The sequence below is a fragment of the Chelonus insularis genome, unplaced genomic scaffold (assembly GCF_013357705.1).
Source record: "Chelonus insularis isolate UGA/USDA-ARS -01 unplaced genomic scaffold, ASM1335770v1 contig_23_pilon, whole genome shotgun sequence".
Taxonomy (NCBI): domain Eukaryota; kingdom Metazoa; phylum Arthropoda; class Insecta; order Hymenoptera; family Braconidae; genus Chelonus; species Chelonus insularis.
Genome location: NW_023276443.1, coordinates 1,289,788 through 1,315,774, shown reverse-complemented (window position 1 = coordinate 1,315,774; position 25,987 = coordinate 1,289,788). Strand labels below are relative to the sequence as shown.

The following is a 25,987-nucleotide window of genomic DNA, read 5'->3' as shown; positions in this document are numbered from 1 at the left end:
TTCACAAAAAATATTATTGTTTGTTGAAGACAAGTTGCTTTACACTTTAACTCCAACTTTTGAAAAAAAAAGGTCTTCAGACATTGAATAAGTGAGAAGTTAAAAGTCTGACTCGAATTATAAAATAATTGATAATATTACCAAATTAAGGGCAAAAAGGATAGCTCATTTGTGATTCTAAAAATAACCATCCTAACTAATTTAATATAATTAATTTTTTAATTGTTTTTTATTACTGTAGAATTATTTGGAATTTTTTAAAAGTCTTTTTTAATAGAATGATAATAATTATATTTATTCAATTATCAATTGAAATTCCAATAAATCCCAGTAGTATGAAACAGATTATCCAATAATCCCAAGATTTTAGAGAATACATCAACATCGATTAGTCTTCACAAATAGCACCCACGATCTATTGACTTATCAGGACCATTTCTTTAGAAAATGAAATCCTTTTATCTGTTTTACCTGGGGACAAAATTGTCAGGCTTTTATACTAGCGAGTTTTATCACCTCGTAATTTTTATCTGACATGTATTTATTGCTGAATGTAAGCTTTTACAAAACATAAATCTGCTTAAAGTATTCCTTCTGTTGACATTCCAACTCTGATTTTGTAAATTTTTTATTTGAATCTTACATCAATAGTAATAATTACTGTACCATTTACTAAACTCAATTAAACTCCAGTCTATTATATCTGAAACAAATCCAGTTTAGATAAGATTTATGACGACACTATTTGATTAAATTACTTTCTTTCCAAAACTTGGAAAATTTAAACTCTTAATTAATGTGCACTTGTATTCTTTATTTATAATCTTCTGTTATTTTTTTAGAAAATAAATTTATTGTATTCTCTTCTTTGAATTGGAGAGTTTTTAAAGCTTTCTACATGAATTCTCAGATACAAAATTCTATTGTTATTCATTAAATTTACACTCAGAGATAATTTTTTCCATTACCATATTATTCAGTAAATTTTTCACCATAACTTTTTTGTCCCTAAAATTAGATATATCATTATAATAAATTATAGGTTATTATTTAATGACTGTCAGATTGATAAATAATTAATTATAAATTAACATAATATAATTTCACAAATAATTTTTACCTTGAGAATCCAATATTAAAAATCAATTTATTTTAAAAATTAATCATCAGAAGTTGGAAATATTAAACCAAGGTTGAGTTTTTAATTGCGATATTTACGTAGTTAATAACCTGCTAAACAATGCAATAATTATTTAATTCATCAAAAATCAATGATAAAATTATTAGGGAAAACTTATTAATAATCCATCATGATTATTTCGTATGTCAGTTACTTTTTTAGACCATGATAAAAAATATTCAAATTATTATGTGAATATTTCTTGAGTTTTATTTTTATTAGGGGAAACAAAATAAATGTAGATGGTTGATAAAATATGAATCAAGAATTAAGAAAAAAAGAGAACTTGAACTTGTTAAAAATTAATTTTTTTTTAAATAGTCATCTCACGAGTGATAAATCAACTTCCTAATCATGAGGTTCATTATCAGATCGGATTATGTGTAACAATGACAACATAACCTGCAACGTGCAAACTCAAGTTATCTTATCTATTAAAATACACACCTTTTTAAAAGCTTTAAAATTCGATAAAATGCTAAGTAAAAGTCTTGTCCATTATCACAATTTACATAATAACTTAAAGTGTTTGTTATTATATTACATCATTCATTCATGTACTTTAATATTTTTTTATAAAACTTATATGGAAAAATCCTGATGTTTGACTTGCTGTCATGTATAACAAGGTTGATTTATAGCTTAATTAGCAGCTGGAATAATTATTTTTCAAAAAGTTGATCAACATAACCCTTCTATACATCATGATCTATCTTTAATATTAATTGAAGAGTAAAAAAATTTATCACTTCTGGTATAACAATGATTCATTCAATAAAAAATTTTTTTCTTATCTTCATTATCTAATGGCCTATATTTTATGTTTTAGGTCACATAGATTTTTACAAGCTACCTATAAACCCAACCCTAACAAGTGAGTATGTAAAAGTTCATTACCGTTCGTGTAAAGTTTTTTAACTCTCATATAAATTATTGATTACTATTTTATATGAGATTTTATTAATTATATCATGTTTAATGATAATTTAATTCAATGTTTACTTACTTATTTATCATTTATGATTTTTATCAATCTACAATAATCAGATTGTTTTTATTTATTGATATTAAATTGAAATAATTTTATTTGCTAAATTAAATAATTGCAGAGTTAATGGTTTTCATATTGACTACAACAGAATCTAAGTTCAAAATCAACCCACATAGAGAGTCTAAAGTTATTAAGTCAATAGGCAATAGATACCAGATAGATCCATTTACTTCTTTTTCCTTCCTTGAGTTTGTGCTTGAAGAAGCGGTATAGATACTCTTGAATTTCTCAATCGTAATTAAACTTCGATTATCTTGATTCTTGAGCCAGAAACCAGTATCAAGTTTTCTCTCAAATCAATGACAAAATTGTCTATAATTCATTCTAATGATAATGAGAGATGGTCTAGAAGGATTAGATAATTTTACAACAAAAGATAGAAAAATGTGTAATTAAAAATGAAGAAATATATTTTTCAGTTCGATAAAAAAAAAAAAAAGTTTGCACAAGAGTTACGTCGAGTGAGACTAATTGAAAGCACGCTACTGTAATTTTGTTTATAAATTCACTGCAAAAGTTACTTAACTTTATATTGCATGCTTGAATGTATAGTTAATGAGTAGTGGTCATGCTTTTTGTGACAAATAAAATTACTGAAGGAAAATATTTCCATCATCTTGTGTATTTTATTATAATTATTGTTATAAGGTTTATTATAAATTAATGTATACTTGAACTTAGAAAAATATTTAAAGTTAAATAATAATGTCAACCATAATCATCAGTTTTTACATGCTCTTGGGACGTAGTTTTTCTCTTATTCTGCTCATTTGGTTTCCAGGAGGGACTTACGTATTTTTGAACATAAGTTAAAACATATCTGAAACCAATATTTTTGTTTTCTTTAATTTCACAGTTGACAAATGAAGATGTTCTGTAAACAGTCAATGGTGGTTCTCGATTTTCTTCTGATGGATAGATAAACATTTTTCTTATATCTGATCGTTCACTAGGCTCAGGTACTACAATTTTTGGTAAAGAAAAATCATGACGTTTTATTCGTTCTTTCGATGATTTTCTTGAAATGGAAAAATTTTTTATTAGTGGATTAGTACTTTTTTCAGTGGGGCTTTTGCTATCATCTAGGTAATCACATTTACAACACTCAAGCTGACAATTTTCTAAAATAGTCCCAAGCTGACTAGGTGAAGTCATGTCTTGGTTGTTTATAAATATTTTGTCTTTCAGATTTATTACATCATCAGTTGAATCTATTTTCTCTTGGCCTGAAAGTGGACTTTTCTCTCTATCAAGTGTTTCTGACGTCATCTTTTGACTGTCTTGTAATGAAGGGGAATAAGATGCATCTGTAATATTCCTTTTTGAAGGTTTATTTGTACTTTTCATACTAACCCAGTCATCTTTAACTATCTGTGTTTCGAACGAAAAATTTTTTATTGGATAGTCTCGTGTTATTTTTTCTCTTTCCAATCCTCTGCTTTTTGGTTTCTCATTTTCTGCAACTTCTCTTCGCATTTCTCTCAATCCTGATGAAATTTCACGATACTTAGCACTAATATTCTCCAGATTTTCTTCGAGTTTTTGCCAAGGTTGTGAAGATCTGGTTTCTAGGTTCACACTTGGAGAATAAGATTTTTTAAATGAACTGTCATTACTTTTTGTAGGAGAAATTATAAGCTCTTCTATCTTAGAATAAACATCGTCCTTAAAACTTGAAGATGATTTCTCATGTTGTTGATGATGTTCTCCAGATAGACTATCATTTTTTATATCATCCTGATGATTAGAACTTTCAGGACAATTATAAAATACTGTACAATTATCTTTATCTTTAGTTTTATCACAGACACAGGTTATCAATCCTCCAGTTCCCTGATTCTTTAACATTCCGTCCAACTTCGGATTCTTATAAGGTGATTCATGAGGGAGTTTTTCCATTTGATGGTTTTTAACTTTATGAGCCGTTTCTCTGTTTTCAAAGTCACTTGGGAATAACTCTTGTCTTTTGTGAGATGCCTCTTGGGATCGATTCCCCCTTGCAGTTCTTTGGTAAGTTTGTTCGTTCAAGTGCTTGAAGTCATTCTCCAAACTGTTGCGATTGCTAAATCTTTCCAACTTTTTCTTTCTTCTTTTTGTTCTTTGATTGTTCGACTTGCCATCAGTTGAAGAAGCATCTGAAGTCACGCTACCACTTTCATCAACAGGTGATGATGATAATGATGATGAACTTAATTCCAAATATTTTTTACTTCTTGATAATTCTAATTTGTCTGATGTTTTTGCTAAAATAGTCTTGGGTTCTTGATATAATGCTGAACAACAACTTTTAGGAAAACTTTTAATTACTTTCACACTTCTCACCTTTGTTGTGTCTAGATTTTTTATTGTGTTTGTGGCCTTAATGCTTTGTTTTATCACTCGGGGCTTATCACATAAACTTGTGTAAACTACATCCTGGTATGAATGATCATATCCAGTACGGAATTTTCTTCGAGATTGAGTAGTGGTGGTGAATTTATTATTTCTATGATTCCTTCGTAATACTTCAGACCTTCTTGATAAGTTTTTTGAAGATACCTTTTTACGAACAACTTCAAAATCCGTGCAAGACGGACAATCACATTTGAATTCATTTCTGGTACGACTTAGCTTTTTTTTCGCCAACTCTTCAAGACTCTCCCACGTGCGTCGGTCTCGCGAACTTCTTGAAGTGTTGTCGTCACGCTTACTTTGGATTTGTGCCATATCCTCATCACGATGACTTTATCAGAATAGATATGTGAAAAAATATGAGATAAAAGTCACAAGTAGGTTACTTGATAACCTTGGCTGAAATAAGTCTTCAGCAAATAAACTTGTATTGATGACATTTCCTGGTTTTTGTCTGACTATAAGTGCTCTTCAGGTTAGACATCAATGGATCCTATGCCTAAGTTCAATTAAAACTTATTTTATCTCAGATATTTATATTGATCATAAATTATCTTAATCAGGTAACTTTGAAATTAAAAGACAAGGCAAGATCAATAATTACGTCAATTTGATTCTATAATAAATTTGTTTAAGAATACTAAAAAAAACATCTAACTTCATTCATTAGAATATCAATTGATTTGAGTTGGACTTGAAAATTTACATCATGAAGGTGAAGATTATTAAAAGTTTGAAAAAGAATGTCATTCAAAAGTTTCATAAATAATCGTCACTTTTTAAAGATTTTATTTTTATTATAAATAATTAGACTTACAAAAAACTAAGAGACGTTTAAAATCCTTTCTTTTAAAACTTTCTACGTTCTTTCCAACTCTCACTTCTTTATTTCAAGGCATAAAAAATTTGTAGGGAATTTTTTTCGATTATAAATATGAATTAGAAGTTAAAAAACTTGATTATTTGATTATAAAGTTTAATATTATATTAATCAATATTTAACTTTTTTATGATATAAATTCATGATAATTGATTCCATCGCGTGCTAGTATGTCACAATAATTATTAGAAAAATGTTTTACATCAAATGGTTACTATAATTCTTGTTTACCAAGTTCAATATATCAAAACCTTTCCAACAATAAAATTTATTTAAGCTTTGTCACTGTAATATAACAGCTGATCATTTCTTATTTTAATAACATTAATTCAAATAATGAAAGAGACTGCTCTTATTTATTTTTTCTTACACTTATCAATCAATTACCATCATTTTAATCAGTACTATTTAATCATCTTTTAAGTGGAGCTAAAATGATTATAAAGAAAAATTTTAATTTAAACCACAATAACTAATTAATTACATTTTTAATTAATGAGTGTTGATGGACTACATCCTAATCAAGATAATTTTGTTAAAAAATTTATCTTTATTCAAGGACATCATATTATCATCAATAGAATATAATTTTTAAATTGTTGACTCTTATCTGAACTTTGCAGGATTAATTCCTGTTTAAAAATACATTTTATTGACTAAAATCCTGATAAAAAAAATGAAGGATATTCGTAACAATAATTTTATTATGTTTTGTTCCACTAGTATGTTTTATAATTATAATTTATCTCTTCTTGTAATTTGTTGGTGTACTTTGCTAGGTATCAGTTTCATCTAGAAATTGATTTATAACTTTAATAGTTATAGGGATTTCCTCAGAAATTTTTGTAACAGGTAATATAGTCCAGTATCAGTCGATCAAGTCTTTGAGGTTTCGCTTACGCTTGAGAAAACTTGCTCTCCTTCGAACTGGTTCACCATCAGTGTTCTTGTTTGTACAATATAGTCTATAACTACAAGCGCCGCGTCTGCAAACATGTACTGCCCTCAATATTTTTATTTTTTCCACAGAATAAAATGAAGATAAAACATTAAAAAAAAGAAAAATAAGTTTCAAGAAAAAATATTTCCACTTTTAACCAAAGAATTACGATATTAGAATCTCAAGTAGTTTATTAATTACTTGAAGAAAAAAAAATCTCTTTATTGATTAATTCTCAGGAAAATTGAAAATGTTCTTTTACGAGTTACTTACGAGAATTTCTGTGAAGATTTTAAAGCTGAGTATGATGAAAGTGCGGCAATTGGACGCCAGAGGAAAAACCGATCATTTGTAATAGCAAGAGAGTCTTCTTCATTGCAACTAAGTCCAATCCAAGGTCCAACAATGAAAATAATCATCATTAGAAAAAGACCATGGTAAGCAATTGGCCAATAGTAGTGCAACACGTTGCTCCAATATTCGCTGACACCTCGATCGATTGGCTATAATCAAAGTATATACTACGATTAAATAATCAGCACTTGATGACCAACTAAATTGTGCTATGAACCTTATCGTTTAAAGGGGTCTTCACCTTTATGTTTTCCAAGCTTGAGTCTATCCTTACCATTTTCATATCCGACTCTTCTTCAAGATCCTCCCAATCTCTTCGAGCTATTGAATTTTCCAGCATTGATGACATCAATCTTTTTGATCTAACATTGAAAATAATGTAGAGTCAATGCTTTTGTGATGCTGCTATTATTCTTTAAAATAACATTAAATCATTTTGTCTAACAGTTTAATAGATGATGATAGACTTGATCGAATCTGCTTTTGATATTCAGACTGATAATGGATCTTTGTATGATTTTAGTTAGGTTTTAGCAAGATCATCATCAAGACTATGCTTATAGGTATTAAGTATTTAAAGTGCGAAAAAATTAGAGTCGTTTAAAGCGATTGATTTGAAGATTAAATTGAAGAAAAAAATGAAGATTGGTTAAGTCTTTGTAAGGAATTAATTATTATGGTTTAATTATAAACTAATAGTGTATCTTAGGAGGTGATTCATGGAAAGGATGTAGAGCTTTCGTAAATGAACTGAGTAAATACAGGGAAAATTAGTAGAGAAATTAATCAAATACCCTGATTAATACCAAGAGTGTTTCGTCTGAGAAATAACAGTGGTTCATTTACCTCCAATCGGATATTAAGCAATTTTCAGAACGTCCTCTACGATTCTTGATTATCTCTTCCAATGGATATTTTATAAATGTTGTGTTGATAGTGTCCATTGTATTTTTCTGTACATTGAATTTTTATAAAAAATTTTGAAAATTTATTTATTTAACCTGTTATTTTACTGTAGATTTTAGGTTCTTCCTCATGTGAGTCATAAACAGTTGAATTTTGTTATTGATCTTCGCTTTAATCAATCTCATACTTGAAGCCTTTAAAAAACTTCATATATTCTTATGATATTAAAAATAATTTTTTCTTTTACGCTAGTATTAATCCATCTACTTTTTATTAGTAATAAACAATAATAAAACAATTGATTCTTTCTAGTAGAAAGAAATATTTTTAGATTGTTCATGGATTGATCAGTAAATATAGATTGTTAGTTGCAAATTGTTTTTATCAATTCCTTGAAAAATAATACACTCCAATGCATATTGAGGTGTTGGTTGCAAAAAATTAGGTTGAGTAAATTCCAGTGAATTGTTTTATTGACTCAGGGTATCTAAAACGTGTGATTGGGGTGATAGATAAACTTACTGAGGCATCATGACACTTATGGTGTGAAATGTGCATCACGTGTATAAAAAAGGTTCAAAAGGTCAGGTTGAACTTTGGTCTTCAATCTCGGTCAGCAAATTTTTCTCAAAGGATTGTTTCACAAACTCTCAATGTACCATTTATCTTTTATTTTTTATTTAAAAAAAAAAAGGTTAATGTTATGTCTATTTTATTACTTTTCAACTGGAAAACTCATTGACTTGTTCTTTCATTGGAAAGTTGTTCTTGTTTTTTTTTCTGTTACAATGTATCTTTTATGGGAGATGAAATCCAAGTAAAAATACATTATAAGAATAAAAGCTCATGAGTTAAGGTTACGAGAAAAAAAATAAAACACGTGAAAGATAAGCTTATATGGAATAAGAAAATGTTAAGGTAAAATTTGAAGTTATGTCAAGATGAAATCAAATTGAACAAACTTTTCAATTGAAACATTTTATAACATTAAAAAAAAATCTAGTTTGTATAGAAAATAATAAAATTTTAGAAAATTAATATCTGATGTTATAAATAATATTCATGAGTAAATAATAAATTGCAACTCACGTAAAATGCAAATTGGATTATCATAGTATTTTTATTGGATTTAGAGTTTAAATTACAATTTATCATTTGTAATTTATGTATTTAATATTTTTATCAGAATTATTAATAAATTTGTCACATTTGAAAAATAATGGATCATTTATTTTTATCTAGAGGAGTAAAACAGGATTATGCTCTGCCCATTAAAACATTGGATCCAACTACTAAACTGTTGAAAAAATGGATCCAACATTCATTATAAATTTTTTCTATTTATTAGAGTTATTAGAATAGTCGTCAACTTTTTTATTTGATACTCCAAAGCATTTTTTATTCAGTAAAATGTAAATTATTATTCTAAAAAATCGTTAGTCTATTGAACCCAAATGCATTAAAATGTCCAAAAATGATTTTTATCAAATTTATTTGGTTTCTTTTATAATCCAAGAGAATTGTGAAGCAGATGATAGCTTTCTCACGTAACCATTTATTTGAGTCTACTCAAAAATACTCTCTAGGGGAAAATGTGTGAATTCAAATGATCATTATTTTTTTTTGTTGTACACCAATCGACTAGACGACCCACTAGCTTTTGTAGATGATAGATGTTCTTGACACGTTTCAACACTTTTCAAATTGAAAAAGTATTTCAACAAAACAACATTCAGCTGATTTAGAACAGTTGTTTTTAAAGAAAGGTAACATGAATTCTATTTGTAAAATAGAAAGATTCTTTTTTTTTTTCATTTACTGGAGTAAATTAAAAATATTTTATTCAATTTTTTTATTCCATCACGAAATAACGATGGAAAATAGTGTTGGTTGAGCGACGCTTCTGAACTCCGTATCTTTTCAACTGTGTCTACTCTTTCCTCGTTTCCTCACAGTGAGAGGGTATTGTTGTAGATATACAGTCTAGAGTATTTACACTGCCCACACATAGAGATAATAAATACTCAGCGTTTATGAAACAATATACGATGTCAGGTACAATTTTGACGTAGACTCTTGAAAATTTACACTTTACTATTTTTTTTATTTTTAGATTCATACTATGGATTTCAGATGAACAATGGATTAAATAATTCATACAAACAGATTTTTTTTTAAACATTTTTTGTTTGAATATCAAGAATAAATTTTACTAAAAAGGATCAGAGCATAGTTTGAAGCACTTTTCAATATTCATTTAGTTTTTTATTTTAACTAATCAATAAAAAATATGTGGTTAATAATAAATAAGAACTCTAGTCATCTAGGACAATATTTTTATACATCAATTATTTATTATTGTTTTAAAGAAAAAAAAAAATCAATATAAATTTAAATAGAAAAAATACATTTTTTTACATGACTTTAAAAAAATTTTTTTTTAATACTAAGTTTTTTAAAATATTTTTACAATAATTACAAAACTATTTATTCTGAAAGAATGATCAAATTTCAAACAATTTTTTTTTAACTTGTATTGAAAGTGTATAACTATTTCAAAGAGCTTTTTCTGGAGCTTGAATCTTTGAGTTTATTAAAGTGCTACTGAATTACCTATTTACACCAATAATCTGAAGAATAAAAGAGAAGATTATTGTAAATGAAAATGATATCTTTTATGCTATAATGTAAAAAATTGTAAAATATCATAATTCAATCATTTAATTAATAGAGTTATTTAAAAAAATCTATCATTATTTATACTAATCATCTAAATTTAAAATTCAATTAATTTTTTGCAACTTCATGATTTAATTATTCAGAAGTTAGTGAAATAAAATATTAAAAGTAATTTCATGAATTTTGATCAAAAATGTACAACAATTTTTAACCTCAGGGCCCATTAAATACTTGTTCACCTCATTTCAAGTTCCTAACTTCCAGAAGCATTTTACTTTACTAAGTTAAATTACGCATTTTTATAATACATATTGACACATTTATTTATATAACACCTACATTTCTACAATAATTTACCCCTTAAACTTTTTAGACACCACCCAAAACGCTTTTAAAAAGCTTTTAAGCATAACTTTTTAAAAACAATAGTCCTTTCTATTGTGATAGGTTATGGCTTGCTACTGAACACTTTTTATACCTTGGAAATATCTACTTTAAGACATGACGAGAAGTGGGATATGCTTAGTAGCGATTATGCGAGTCAACAGGCTTGTAAAGTTGGGTGGTAGAAATTATCGAGTCACCCTTAACCTCCGTATTGTGTCATAAGATAGACAAAGATGCATTTATCATATCTTGCCTGATGCTGGAAGAGTCTTCCATACATCACTGTACTGCACCCTTTATGCCCTCATTGTTCTTTTTCTCTTGTCTGGGCTTTTTTTCCTTACACCCTCGAATATTCATTGCCTCATGTCGAGAATCTTTTTTCACTTCATTTCATTCTGATCTACATTCACGAGATAATATTTTTTAGCTTGGGTAAAAACGTTTCAGGAAAAATTCATTGGATCCAATAATTATCAATATTAAGCTTTTATAAATTTACTAGGGTTTTAGTGATTTTGAATTGCCAATGCATCAATTACGTTAATTTATCCTCTTCTAAATTGCTGAAACATATTTTACAAATATTTATTATAAAAATTACATAATGAACTTCATGAATATATTCAGAGAAATATAATTGGTTAACAGGTTTAATAGTTTTAGAGTAAATTAATTGATGAGTGGAATAAATATTTCGTAATGGATCTGGTTAATTGTTGGCTTCATTAAAGGATCAAAAATTGTAATAGCATTTTATCAAATTCGTTTGAAGTATAATTCAATAAGTCTTTCATGCTGATCCAGGAAGCTTTATGTTGAGATAAGTATATTGAAATTCCCTAATAAAACTGGGATTAAGTTCATTTAAAATAATCTGATTTATAAAATATTAATAATAAATATTTATAAAAACATTTCATGAATTAGTTTACGAAGTTGGATTGTATTAATCAAGATTATTTTTAATTCAACTAAATGTGTGTTATCACAATGAATATAGTGAACAGTTCTATATAGTCAAGTGGGCTAAAGGATAAAGTAAATTCTTGGTGGAATCTTGGCAATTTAAAATTTAACCAGACGAAATCGTTGGAAATTTCCTGAAAGATACACCTGGGTAGACAAAAATTTCCTGTTACCCATGAGGAAGACAAATAATAATAATGATCCTTCCAATCGAAATATATCTGGAACAATAGTAGATATAAAAAAAAGTTTCAAATAAAAGTTGTTAAGAATGATGAAATTTTACACAAAAAATTACTGATGATTTTTATCACTATCTGGCATAGTTCAAAAGTTATACGCAGTTGAAGTTCTAGAATTGATACCAGCTTTACTTCATGAACTGATAGACTCTATAGAATAATTTTCATTATAACATTTATTGATAAACATATATGTTATCATTTTAGATAGAATGAATATTCCACCCAGTTAGTCTACTCCAATAACAATCCAAAAAAATGTCCATATGTATCAACTAATTTTAATTTGTAATTAATGAATTTTCTACATGAAGAAAGAGTAATGAGTAGATGTTAATTACTTGTAGAAAGCAAATAAACCAACGCAACAGATGACCTTATTAAGTAGGTAGTATACTGAAAATACCATACATAAACTGGTTAGTAAAAGAGTAAACATGTAGCATATTCAACATCTCTCTTGCATCCACTTTAACCCACGATTTTGCACCAAATGTGTGTACAACAACAAACAATTCTTGTGAAGGAGTTGAACCAAAGAGGAATCACGTTACTGTTTCATGTTTGCTGTGTTTTTGTTCATTGTTTCCGAGTTATATTTATATTGGGGGCTTCCTGATGCTGAAATTATACTTGATGTAGAGGCTCTAGAGTAGCACGTATTGAACTTGTTAAATTGATAGCCCTCTTAAACTAGTGTTCGAGTTTTTATTAAGCTTCGATCTAATACTCCATTGATAAAATTAGAAGATACTTAAGCCAGAAAAAATAAAATGAAAGCTAAACGTTTGGTAGAAATAATTAACGACCTTTTTGAAGTTGAAATAAATATAAAAATTCCAGCAAAAATGTTTAATTATGAAACTTAATAATAAAATTCAAAAGCAATTTGCGTTTATTATTATTATTAAATCAAAAATAATAAAGTAAGATTATTTTTTAATTAAAATTAATCTTGAATATTAATGAAAAAATTTTAGTTTTAATATTATTACATCATGTAGAATGTTTTTATTCCATAGATCTGATATTAAACAAATGACGAAAAATTTTAAAATACATTTATAAGCTGATATATTTCAAACTAAAGTAAATATGAGTTGTTTTATTCAATCAATAAACTGAAAAATTAATTACCTTTTTTTAACTGATTTATTCCAAGTTCGATGAACTTTAAAAACTTGTGAATAATTCTGAGGAAATGAATGTTCAAAATTATTTTTAATAGTCACTATTTATTTGTAAAAATCAATTAAAATATTTTTGTTGATTAAAGTTGTGACAAAAATATTTGTTTCATAAATATTTATAGGTGTTATAATAATATATATAAAACTCATGAAGCTCTTAAGTCAATAGTTAATCAGTGATAGTATCATTTCCAAACAATATTAATATTTATCTTTGTTTATGATCAAATTATTTAAATCACATTTCATCATTTGTCATGCAAATTTCCTTCGTGTATAGAATTTGCATTTTCAACGAGATTAATCGATAAATTAATGTTTCTATTCAACTTAGATGTATTGTGTAATCTTCTTGACTAATCAAATATTTCAGAAATGTTTACATACTGGCTCCACTTACGTTTCACACATCCATTTTTGATTTCATTTAAAAAAAGCAATCCTCAACAGGAGCGACAAAACCAACAGACTTAGAAAAAAATACAAGCCATTAGATCTACTCAACAGATTCATAGAGTGAAAACCTAAAGGTTCTCAACAAACTCTTATCTAATCTCTAACCCAACACGTCAAAAAATCACTAAACAGCAAAATTACTTATTATTAAACTAAACAGATTGTAATTAAAACAATATAAATAAAAAAAAAATTTTTAAAAAAGCAAAGAACGTCCGATCAATTTTATTTTACGGGTCACTTGGAGATAAAAATAAGGTATATTAGTATTTTTACCATGAAAAGTATCTTCCTCATAGCTTTATAAACAAGCAATGACGTCTGCTCAATAGTTTGATGTTATCATTGCCTTCAGAGATTAATTCAAGTCAAGTAATCAATGGTTCAATAATAAATGTGAAACTAATTAATTGAAGAAATTTAAAAAAAAATAATAATCTTTGTTAACAAAGTAAACATAAGTGTACTTGATATAATTTTTTAAAGCATAAAAAATGAAAGAATATTAACTGAAGAATATTTCTAGGTTTCAATGATCAAATGATCTCCAAATAAATATAAACAGTTATGTCTATTATTAAAATTCTTTTGGTTGATGATGGAAATTGTGATATGAGCTGAATTTCAGCAATCATAAACCTTTCTCTGAATTTTTTACATAGTGTATTGATCAATTATCTAGGTAACTTATTAATAGAAACATGATATTGACAGGTACACAAAGATAAGTTGATCCAAATAGGGTGATCCTTTGAACAATTTAATAACATTATCTTATCAATAGTAAGATATTGAATATCTACATACAGGCAACTTTTTCTAGTAATTTTTAATGCAAACTTTGTGAGCATAATTCATCTTGAAATACAGTAAATAATGGAGAAGCTGCTGTGAAAGGAGCATTTATTAAAGCTGTATTTTAAAATTTATCATCATTTTATAGAGTAAATGTTTTATATTTTTCCACACGATTTGTGATAAAACGAATCTTGGAATATCAGGAATGAAGAAGGTCATTTCATTCACCATTGACTTGTGTTGTTGACCATTTTTATTTCTTGAGTTAAACATTATGTTACATAATGTTACATAATATTAGTTAGTATTAATAAAATAATATATTTATTTAAGCTCCTAACTGAATCGACATGTTTATAACAAATAAATCTTTTTTCTTAACTTCTCTTTTGTTTTTCATCATTAATACAAAGTGGGCAGAAATTATCTTCTAAATAAACAGAAAGTCTTTGAAAAAACTAAATGTTTGACTTGACTTTGAAAAGCTCCAACTCAATTCATTTCTCGTTGAAATGAGTATTTTAAAATATTAACCATTTTTTTTCAACCATGTTGTTAATGATCAAAGCAACGAAGAATCTAAAAAATTTACTTTTAATTCAACGACTGAGTTTCAAACGAAAAGATCATCTCTATCAATTAATGTTTTATTTTATTTCTATTCACAATTTTTTCTTATTAACAACTTCATTATAATGATAGAAGAGATTTGTATAGTTATAAAATTATATCTTAACTATTAAGTATAGCGTTGTTATAGTACGAAATAGTATATTACACTACAAGGACAGAAAGTTGAAGTTCCTGTACTGCGCGCCATGACGTCCGAGGTGATGTCGAGTCGAAAGTACGGAAAATAGTACATTTCACACCTAGGGAGGAAAAGTAGTCTAGCCCAAACCACGTGTAAAATTACAACCCGAGCCGAAGGCGAGGGTAGTAAACACGTGGTTTAAGCTAGTCTAATTGTCTTCTCTAGGGCTGAATATGATTTTTCGTCATACCTGCGTGGAAAGTTCAACCCCTCTCCAATGGAAAAGTGAACTTTTCGTGCGGGTATGATAAAAAAATTATATGTATCGCATCTAAAAAAATTGATGCCTGCCTCGACATTTGTGGCACGAGCGAAGCGAGTGTTGCTGGTCGGGAGGGCAGGCATCCATTCATAAAAAAAACGAATATAATAACTTTTTCAATTGCACAAATATATCTTTATTTTCATTATAAATAAAATAGAATAATATTATTTAATATTAAGTAGTTATGTAATAAAATTGTCATATTTTTAAATATTAATCTTTCTCTAATTTGTCATTCATCTTTTTTTTTATTAAATAGCAACTACAACTTCATTAAACAAAAGACTGATAACTTTTGAGGTTATATGCAATCACAGTTGTTAGCTACTACTGACTGGAGGCAGTTTTACGTATCAAAATTGAAGCCGAAAACACTTACTTTCGACCAGGGTATAAAGAAAAATATTTTTTAACAGTTAATAAATCTTCTTGATTATTAAGGAATCTAATGTAATTAATATAACTCATATTTTATTGTGGATTATATGGTTTTTTAATATAAAATGACATAACTTCGAATGCGATTACCCAAGTCAGAATTTTACTCTTATTTCGCCGCTGAACCCCCTAAAAATCTATATTTTCCCACTGAACCCCCTGAAAAAATTTATTTTTGCCGCTAAACCGCCTGACAGAAATTATTTTGCCGCTGAACCTGCTTACTATACTTTATTTAAAATAAAAATTTTTGTCTTCATCCAGAATATCTACGCGTTTTCCATAATTATTATGAATTTATTAATGAAATCTATATTATTAAATTAGTTTTATCAACATTTAACGATTAAAAATTATTTGTAGTGATTTAAAATAATTTCTAATAGTTAGTAATGGTGAGGAAATATTTTCTATAATATTTGATTGTTTATAACAATACATTATGATAAGTAAGTAAACAGGTGGCCTTGGTTTATGTTTTATTTATTAATAAACTGCCAAAACTTTATTCATCACTAAGGATGATTACAAAAGAAAATATATTTATTTGAAAAAGAAAAGAAAAGAAAAAAAAAACTTTATTGAACTTGAGACATATCAATCTCATGATAGCGAGAACGCACTAAAGTATATATTTTTATGTTAGATAGTATAGAAGAGCAGGCGGATTGCCCGCGAAAACCAAACTTGGAGTTAACACTCCCTCCTCAATACGAATGCTCTTCTGGTTCTTGTCATCCCAAGATCGTTGACACACCTTTCATGACAAACCCTTGATAAAGGCTTGGTAAGGATATCTGCAACCATCTGTTGGGTAGGAATATGTTCCACGTTTACAAGTTGTTTTACAACAATATCTCTAATAAAGTGGTATTTGATGTCGATATGCTTCGACCTGCTGTGAAACACTGGATTCGTTGCAATGGCCTCAGCACCACGGTTATCAGTAAATATAGTGATGCTAGGTAGTTCAGTCAGTCCAATTTCTAATAGTAAACTTCTGAGGTGCAAAGCTTCTTTAATAGACTCAGCCAGGCTAATATATTCAGCCTCGGTTGATGACAGTGAAACAGTAGGTTGTTTTTGAGACTTCCAGGTCACTGGGCTTCCAGCAAGTAGAAAAACGTAGCCCGTGAATGAGCGTCGATCAGTGACGTCTCCGCCCCAGTCAGCATCTGAGTAACCAATGATCTGCTTTTCAGAACAACAATACCTTAGACCGAGGTCACGAGTACCTGCAAGGTAACAGTACTCTCTTCGCTTTTGTCCAATGTTCTTTAGTTGGTGAATTAGTAAACTGGGCAAGTCTCGAGACTGTGTTTGAGATATCGGGTCTCGTTCCAACCGACAAGTACATGAGTGCTCCTACAAGCTCCCTGTATGGTATGTTTTGATCACACTTTGGTGGTGATGTACTGGGTGTGAGCTTAGAGTTGAGCTCGGCTGGTGTAGAAATTGGGTCACACTCCTCCATATGGAAACGTTTTAATACGTCTTCAATGTATTTCTTTTGAGTCAATGAAATTTCATTATTATTCTGTCTTATTTCTAAGCCAAGACAGTTCTGGGCAAGACCTAGATCCTTCACATCAAAATCTCGTGCTAAACCCAGTTTTATCTCTTTTATCCACTCCTCGTCTTGTGAAGCTACCAACAAATCGTCTACGTATAAAAGTACTAGTAGAATGTTTTTGTTGCGGTGGGCGACAAATAAGCAAGGCTCGCCGACCGTTGGAGACAGTCCCAGATCCTTTAATTTCCGGTCAATGGTTTCATACCACTGTCTCCCTCCTTGACGAAGACCATATAGAGCCTTATTTAGCCGACAAACGTTACCTCCATTTTTCATTTCATCAAATAACTTCTTGGCTTTCATCTTGACTTCAAAATCAGTATTAACATCATTGACGATCCTGTTTAACATTGTGGGCATCATCTTGGGTATTTCCATGAACACTTCTTCATTCAATTTACCATTTAGATAAGCGGTTACTATGTCTAATTGATGAATCTTCAAATTATATAACGCTGATAAAGCGATGATTAATCTTATGGAGTCCAGCCTCGCCACTGGTGCAAAAGTTTTATGGTAATCAAGGCCATAACGTTGACTATAGCCTTTTGCAACTATTCTTGCCTTGAATTTCTTGATAGATCCATCATCATCATACTTCTTCGTTAACACCAACCTACAGCCCACAATATTTTGACCGTCTTGATAAGTCGTGATATTCAATGTGTCATTTTTGACTATACTTGTAACCTCTGACAAAATTGCCTGTTCCCATACAGCCTTTTCATCATTATTATTCAAAGCTTCGTCGAGAGGTACCTCTGCAGATCCAGCAAATACATCATCTTCAATGTTGTCCTCGTTCTCCATCTCTGGATCATGTTGTCCTTCAGACTCTGGTCTATACGAGTGAAAAAGTCTTCTTGGTCGACCTCGATTTCCTGTTCTTAATATTCTAGGTCTACCGCGAGCTCGTCTCACTGGTGGTTCAGATATGGGTAAGTTACTGTCTTGAGCACTTGGAGGAGTAGGATCAGTGTGACCATCACTGTCTGATCTCGCACTGGGAGTGCTGGAAGTCCGAATATTAGCAGGGACTTCAGTTTCTAACTCATTAAATCGTTTCTCAGTTCCTTCGAAGCCATCTGGTAGTAGCTTCAGGCCATCTGTTTCGTCAATCTCAATAGATCTTGAGTTATTCTCCTCCACAAATTTTATATCTCGTTCAATGATTATTTTCCTGGATTCTGGTAACCATACTCTGTATTCTTTTGACTCACGGGGGTAACCTACGAAAATACCCTTGATAGACCTTGGTGAAAATTTATCCTTGACAGGATTTTTATCAGTAACATAAACAGTCGAACCGAAGGTTCTCATATGACCAATTTGTGGAGGCTGTTTATACCATTTTTCATATGGAGTCATACCGTTGAGAGTAGCAGTAGGTGATCTATTTCTGATATAACATGCCGTGGCTACGGCCTCTGCCCAAAACATCATAGGTAATCTAGATTGGAGTAAGAGATATCGAGCCATGTCTAACAACGTTCGGTTCTGTCTCTCCGCCAGCCCATTTTGTTGCGGTGTACGGGGCACGCTGAGCCGCCTCTCTATTCCCAACTGCTTCAACAAGGCGTCAAACTCATTTCCAAGATACTCCCTTCCATTATCTGACTGTAAAAATTTTATCCTTCTTCCAGTTAAATTCTCTACTCTGTTTTTATACTGAGAAAAAGCTGCTAAAACTCCACTCTTCTGACTCAGGAAATATACCTCGCACCATCTCGAAGCGTCATCTATAAATGTAACAAAAAACTTAGCCCCGTTCATCGATTGAGTTCTCATTGGCCCAACAACATCAGAGTGAATAACATGTAGTAAGTCTGGTGAAGGTGAATCACCTTTTGGGAAAGGTAGTCGAGTCATCTTTCCCCTTAAACAAATATCACAGGGCTCTAAATTCTTGATTTGACTATTGATGTCGAGGTTCATGGACCTACGTAATACTTGAGCTAAATCATTATAATTTAGATGGCCAAAACGCTTGTGCCACATTCCAATAACATTAGCATCTCCTGGAGTCGAAGCATTTAGACATGAATTTTCAGGTACAACATAATACAGGTCACCATGACGATTGGCAGTGTACTTAACCTTACCCTGTCGATTTGCAATAATTGCCTTGGTCTTTTCAAAAATAACGATGTCATTCTTGTCTGTAATCTTGGCCACAGACACCAAGTTGCATCTCAACTCAGGAACAAATAACGTGTTTTTAAACTCAATTATCTTTGGCTTATCATTTACAGATATTGCAACTTTAACATCTCCCGATCCAACGACATTAGTGGATGCATGACTAGCTAGTTTTAATACTCCAGGCGTGGAGTCCCTCATTTCTTTAAAACTCTTCTCTTCTCGACACAAGTGAGATGTACATCCGCTGTCTAATATCCAATTTTCTGACGACGTAGGAGGCTCTCTTTGGACAATCCTTGCTCCAGTATAAAATGATTCTGCACTGGAAGCAGCAGAGAATAAAGAATTTTCATGATCATCATCAAGATGGTATCTGTTTGACTGCCCTCTATCACTTTCCGTGGCATCCAACACTGACGTTGCAAGGTGGCAAACTGCATAAGAATCATCAACAACGTTAGCATTTGGCGTTTGACCTTTTCTTGCCTCTTTATTCTCACCATTCTGAGGACACTGAGGAGACTTATGACCAAAGACTCCACATTTAAAACATTTCCCCTTAAATTTTTCTTGTTTACCTTGTCCTTTCTTGTAATATTGTTTCTTGGAGGTGTTGTTGGAATAGTGTTCACGCTTATTTTTCATTGATTGTGGTGATTTTAAGGCAAATGAACTTGCTGCCTCGACCAACTCTCCCTTATTCCTAGCCTCACTTTCTTCCAAAATCTTCACTTTTAAAGTTTCAGGTGACGGCAGCTCGTCTCGTGATTCTATAGCACACCTGAAATTTTCATAGCTGGCCGGTAGACTATGGAGGATCATACTAGACAACAGATCATTATTAATATCCACTTCCATAGCCATTAATCTATCTACAACTTCAGAAAATTTTATTAAATGATTTCTCACATCGCCTCCTTCAGGCAGACGTTTCAACATTAATTGTCTAAGAAGTGTAGCTTTCTTTGCTGGCCCACTCGATGCAAAAATTGATTCTAACTTGAGCCAAAGTTCTCGTGAGGTCGTACATTGTCTAATCAACTGGAGCTCTGAGGGGTGAATCGATAAAATCAAATCAGCTCTCGCCTTTTTATCCTTCTTCTTCCATGAAGCCAGATCCATCTCGAACGCAGCATCACTCACGCCTGCAGCTTTTACTGGCATCGACTTCTCGCCACTTACGTACTCCCATAAATCGTGTTTCGTCAGCAACGCCTCAGCTTGCATTCTCCACGAACAATAATTATCTTTCACCAGATACTCAATTTTCGTTGAACTCAATTCATTGGCCATTTTCAACCTTTTCCAGCCGTACAACAAGAAAATATATATATATAATGGAGCAAGCGGCCACGTGCCACAAAAGATACCCCTTTCTATGTATAACCTCCAAATTTGAGTAGTCCTGGGCCCATAACCTGATAAGTAAGTAAACAGGTGGCCTTGGTTTATGTTTTATTTATTAATAAACTGCCAAAACTTTATTCATCACTAAGGATGATTACAAAAGAAAATATATTTATTTGAAAAAGAAAAGAAAAGAAAAAAAAACTTTATTGAACTTGAGACATATCAATCTCATGATAGCGAGAACGCACTAAAGTATATATTTTTATGTTAGATAGTATAGAAGAGCAGGCGGATTGCCCGCGAAAACCAAACTTGGAGTTAACACATTATTATATTTAATATGATTATTTTATTACTACCGAGTACAGAATATTTTTATAAACTATTTTTAATAGTATTCAGTTCTTTTGATTAATATTTATTAAAAAAAAAATTATTAAGTTACTTCCAATAATCAGTGATTATTAATTGCAACTTTTAAATATTTTTTTTATTATTTTGTATATTTTAATTAATTTTTCATTATAAGATTGAGTTACCATTAATAGTATTTCATTATGAATTATGAAGGGAATTATGAAGGGGGTTCAGCGGCAAAATATTTTATATTATTTTTCTTATACGAAAAAATAATTTTTTCCCGCTGATGCTCCTGACTTTCAGGAGGTTCAGCGGCAAAATAAGAGTAAAATTCTAACTCGGGTGGGATTTAATTTTATTTCATGTATATTTCTACCAATAAAAAATATGCATAAGGCACAAAGTGAAGTTATAATAGTCCGAAAACCCGCTGCAAAATCTTGGACCTATCAAGTTACCGCATGAAACATTTTGTGTTGTGAAGTACTCACTATTTTATTTTTAAAAATTAAAGGACTCCCATCCTTAGCTTAAGTGGTACACAAAATTTTTTTAAAATTTACTAATTACTATGTAAAATAAAATTATCATTTAGTGCCTTGATTTATATGGGACCATCACCACGGCAGAACATTTTTTAAGTTTTTTTTTTTTGACAGGAAATGTACCTATAGAGTTACTGCTTCAGGCTAGGCTTCAATTGAAGTTTAAATATGTTCTTTTATTTAAAGAACATTTAGTGCCAGGTTTATTTTAGGTTTAAATCTCTGGTAGCAAACGTTAAACATAAGTAACTGTCTACTAATTGGTATTACTATTGCAAATTTGTATCTCCTACGAAATCAGAGTGGTATAACCTAATCTAGATAATTACCAAAAATATTTTTTAACTGTTGGAAAATATTTCTTTACGATAGAATGAGATTTATTCATTATAAAACCACTAATGTGTTCACAACTAAGGCTTTTTTATTGTAATAAAATATTTATTAATAGTTCCAAAACCATTGATTTTAATAATTGAAAATCGTTTTTTAATATTTATAACTCTCTTTTATCAGTGTATAAACGATTAAACCATCATTACACAGATAATAATTTTTCTGAAACACTGAACATCGCTGATAAAGACATTAATGAAGAAAAAAGTTAATGAAGACACGAAATAAATAAACCATCAAATAATCTACCAACAATAAATGTCTATATAATTCCATGTTTTTGTTCTTCAACTAACAAGTTTATTTATTTGTCTTTCATTTTTATTTCATCAATTTGATGTTCACTAGTTTCTTTTTGGTGTTAACCATTAAATAATGTTTTTATTACACATAAGAAGCTCATTCATGTAGTTAATTTTTTTTCTTATCCTTTCTTTTTTACATATATCCATACATTGCGGCTTTTCATTTGTTTCTCATGTCGTTGGTGTATCGACCGAGGCATGAATATCGCGTGACGTGGACCATTTTCACGAAGAAAAAAGAAAATAATCATAATTCATCACAAAAAAATGATTAAGTTTTATTGATGAGAATTCTTACATTTTTCAGTACGTAAATTTCTTTTTAATTTATACTGACAAATAGTCATAAATAACATGAAAAGGGAGAGGTGATATAGTTAGCACGAAATGCATGTTTAAAATCAGGGAAGACCTGGTGGAAGTGATGGAACCAACAATTTGAAGAATCATCCAATATATGTGATTATTTGTTCTCTTCTTCAACACAATCTTTTTGTGATACCACCCACTCCACATTGTTCCCTTTGTAAATTGTTAGATATGCTGTACTAGGTGGTGGATAACGTGTAGATAGATAATCGAGGGTGTCAAAGGAAACGATACCATTCAGACGTGATTGTTAGGATATTTTATTGGATGTAACTGATCTTACTGTTAGAAGAGCAATTCTCAAGACACCCATGGGATTCGACCCTTATTCTCGATTCGAGAAATCTCTGAAAAAATACCAAATACAAATACCTCACGTTGAAAATAAATAAGATTTCTATAATGTAATCCAATTATTACTCAGGTTTATCTGACATCTTACAAAAAAATTGAACAAAAATAATAAATTCAACTGACACTGTTATATATGTAGGTTTCCATAAAATACTTTGTTTTAAAAGTTCTAAAATTCACTCGACTTTTCATATGTAGCAGAGAACCAACTTAATATCACGGTACGATTTACTTAACTTTGTTATTTAAAAGAAAAATATACATTTTCTGGCTTTGTTATTTTTAAAATAAGGAAAATATTTTCTTGTTGGAGAACTTATTCTCAGAATGTAATTTGTATTCTACGATTTCTACTTCTTGGTTTATGGAAAACTCTAGCAAGAACTCGTGATGAAGAGTAGCATGTTAAACTTAATTAATTGAGTAGAAAATGTTTTACGGGTAAGATGAGAGGGATGAAAAAAAATTAATACAGAAAAAGGAAAAAAAAAAAAATACGAACAAGTAGTTCACTTGATTGTTGGGCTTGTTGAATGCTAAAGAGCAAATGGAGATTGTTGAATTACTGAGTTATGTAGTTTACGTGTTTTGATTTTTATCTGAATTACTTCTGATAAATAAATAACGATATTCCTAATCATAATTAAGAAAGTTTCTCTACATTGCACTTATGCTTGAATTAAATTCATGACTTTATTTGATTTCTTGATTAGAATAATATTCTACATGAGTCACTCGTCGTTAATCGCTTGTTGGATTAACCTTAATTAATATAAAAAAGTACGGATAACTGAAAATGTCAATCAAACACTTGAATTAATTATCAATAATTCATACTAACACTTGGCTGTATTTTTTACTCGATCATTTCTATCGAACTTGACTTATCATTCAACAGTTTGCAAAGTAAAAGTTTCTTACAAAGGTAGTACTTTTTGTAATAAGGAAAATTTATTCATTATCCATTGACATTGAATAATATTTATTAATCATCTGTTAATTTATTTTAATCATACCTTTTATTAATGTACTAGAAAAACACTGCGCGCTCTTCGAGCGCACTGTCTCAAGTCGACAACGTAAAAAATTATTTAATTTTTATTTTTATTTATTTCGAAAATTTAAAAATAAAATTGACCAATCAACGCACGAATAAAATGGTTACGCTTTTCTGATTGGTCGATTTAATTTTGTATTCTTTAATTATTGTTTTTTGGTATTTGTTACCATAATTTAAAAATATTTTTTGCTATTATCATTATTAAATTGTAATCTCTATAATTTTATAAAAAAAAATATTATAAATATTTAATTATATTCACACGAACAGTTTTTATAATTGTATCTCTTTGCCTGACAGTAAGTCATGAGTTTTAATAGATAGGATGAAGTTTTAATGTTTAAATCTTTATTGTACTCATTTTATGACATATCATTCAGGAAAATATATTTTTTGTTCCAGAATGTTTATTAATCTAATTGCACTGGCAATTTTCTCTATAATTCTACAATCATTGGCAGAAGAGTCAATATTAAATGGTGTAGAGCCTAACAAACGTGCCCCTATGGGATTCCAAGGTATGCGTGGGAAAAAGGACATCATATCGGATTTGGATGATAATGATTTATCGAAACGTGCACCTATGGGTTTTCAAGTAATTATTACTCATTTAGTTTGATTAATCAATTAACTTTACGTTATTGAAATTATTAAAAATTTTTTCAGGGTATGAGAGGAAAAAAAGATTCAGATGTTTCTGATTTAAATGAATTTTTTGACGATTATGAAAAACGAGGACCAATGGGTTTCCAAGGAATGCGTGGTAAAAAGGACGATTTTTTAGCACCCGAAGATTTTGATGAAGGTTATTATCATGATGATTATGAAAAAAGAGCTCTGATGGGTTTCCAAGGCATGAGAGGCAAAAAAGCCATGCGTGGAGATGAATTCTATAAAAGAGCGATTGGTTTTCAACCAACACGTGGGAAGAAATCATTTGATGAAGTAAGTTTCTAGGTTTACAGGCAGTCTTGAAGCTGAATAATCAGAATATCTTTTGCCTAAATAAAATATTTACTCAACTGAATCACTTTTTTTTTGTAGATCTTAGATGAATATGAAAAAAGAGGCAACTTTCCAGTAATCCCAAATAAATTATATATGAATGACTATCCGGATGAATATGGAAAACGAGTCAGTGCATTAGGATTCCAAAGTATGCGGGGTAAAAAGGATGAATATGAGAATGTCAACTGGAATAAGAGAGCGATGATGGAATTGGAAGGAAAACAAAATTTTCTTGAAGAATTAGAAGACCTTGAGAAAAGAGCTATCATGGGTTTCCAGGTAACTAAAGTACTATTATTTAAATTGCAATACACTAAGCTGTTAAATCCATCGACACTCCTCTACTTGTTGCATAAAACATGTTTTCGTTAGAATAATTTAATATTCGTACCTGAATTTTCTTCTTTGCTCTCCTAATAAATTCACTCAGTAATTCCTTCTGATTTAAATCTTGTTACTGAATTAATACTGCAAGATGTGATGATACCAAAAAGATGACATTTAATGTTGTACTCAATATTTATTTGTTACATTAATTTATAAATTATTTAAAGCCTTTTTCCCAATCCACTTATCTTTAACTTT

The 25,987-nt window shown here is 29.8% G+C and overlaps 2 protein-coding genes across 5 annotated transcripts in view; one reads left to right on the top strand and one right to left on the bottom strand.

Moving 5' to 3' along the window:
• The window catches only part of Tk (Tachykinin), a 52,276-nt gene that overhangs the window by 24,549 nt on the left and 1,740 nt on the right, over positions 1-25,987 (top strand). The window contains exons 2-5 of one of the 2 annotated variants that reach the window (XM_035079290.1): positions 2,010-2,054; positions 24,797-24,989; positions 25,061-25,339; positions 25,439-25,681. In XM_035079290.1, coding sequence (XP_034935181.1) covers positions 24,798-24,989; positions 25,061-25,339; positions 25,439-25,681 — 714 coding nt within the window. In that variant the 5' untranslated portion in view covers positions 2,010-2,054; position 24,797. Of the gene's footprint in view, positions 1-2,009; positions 2,055-4,762; positions 4,831-24,796; positions 24,990-25,060; positions 25,340-25,438; positions 25,682-25,987 lie in introns of those variants that run through there. The other variant, XM_035079291.1, reaches the window with a different exon arrangement.
• LOC118064595 (uncharacterized) lies at positions 6,146-7,865 on the bottom strand. Of its 3 annotated transcripts, none has more exons than XM_035079292.1 (4): positions 7,643-7,865; positions 7,014-7,158; positions 6,716-6,945; positions 6,146-6,488 (listed from the first exon to the last, which is right to left on the bottom strand). In XM_035079292.1, the coding sequence occupies exons 1-4, from the start codon at positions 7,738-7,740 to the stop codon at positions 6,371-6,373; spliced, it is 591 nt and encodes a 196-aa protein (XP_034935183.1). In that variant the 5' UTR covers positions 7,741-7,865; the 3' UTR covers positions 6,146-6,370. The 3 variants fall into 3 exon arrangements, with proteins under 3 accessions (XP_034935183.1, XP_034935184.1, XP_034935186.1); XM_035079293.1 differs by having other exon boundaries at positions 7,038-7,158; XM_035079295.1 differs by having other exon boundaries at positions 7,071-7,158.

Coding starts and splice junctions, on each gene's coding strand:
- LOC118064595 (XM_035079292.1), bottom strand. CDS start 7,740: ATGGACACTATCAACACAACATTTATAAAATATCCATTGGAAGAGATA. Junction 7,159..7,642: donor TGCTTAATATCCGATTGGAG/GTAAATGAACCA, acceptor TTTCAATGTTAG/ATCAAAAAGATTGATGTCAT. Junction 6,946..7,013: donor AGACCCCTTTAAACGATAAG/GTTCATAGCACA, acceptor CTTTGATTATAG/CCAATCGATCGAGGTGTCAG.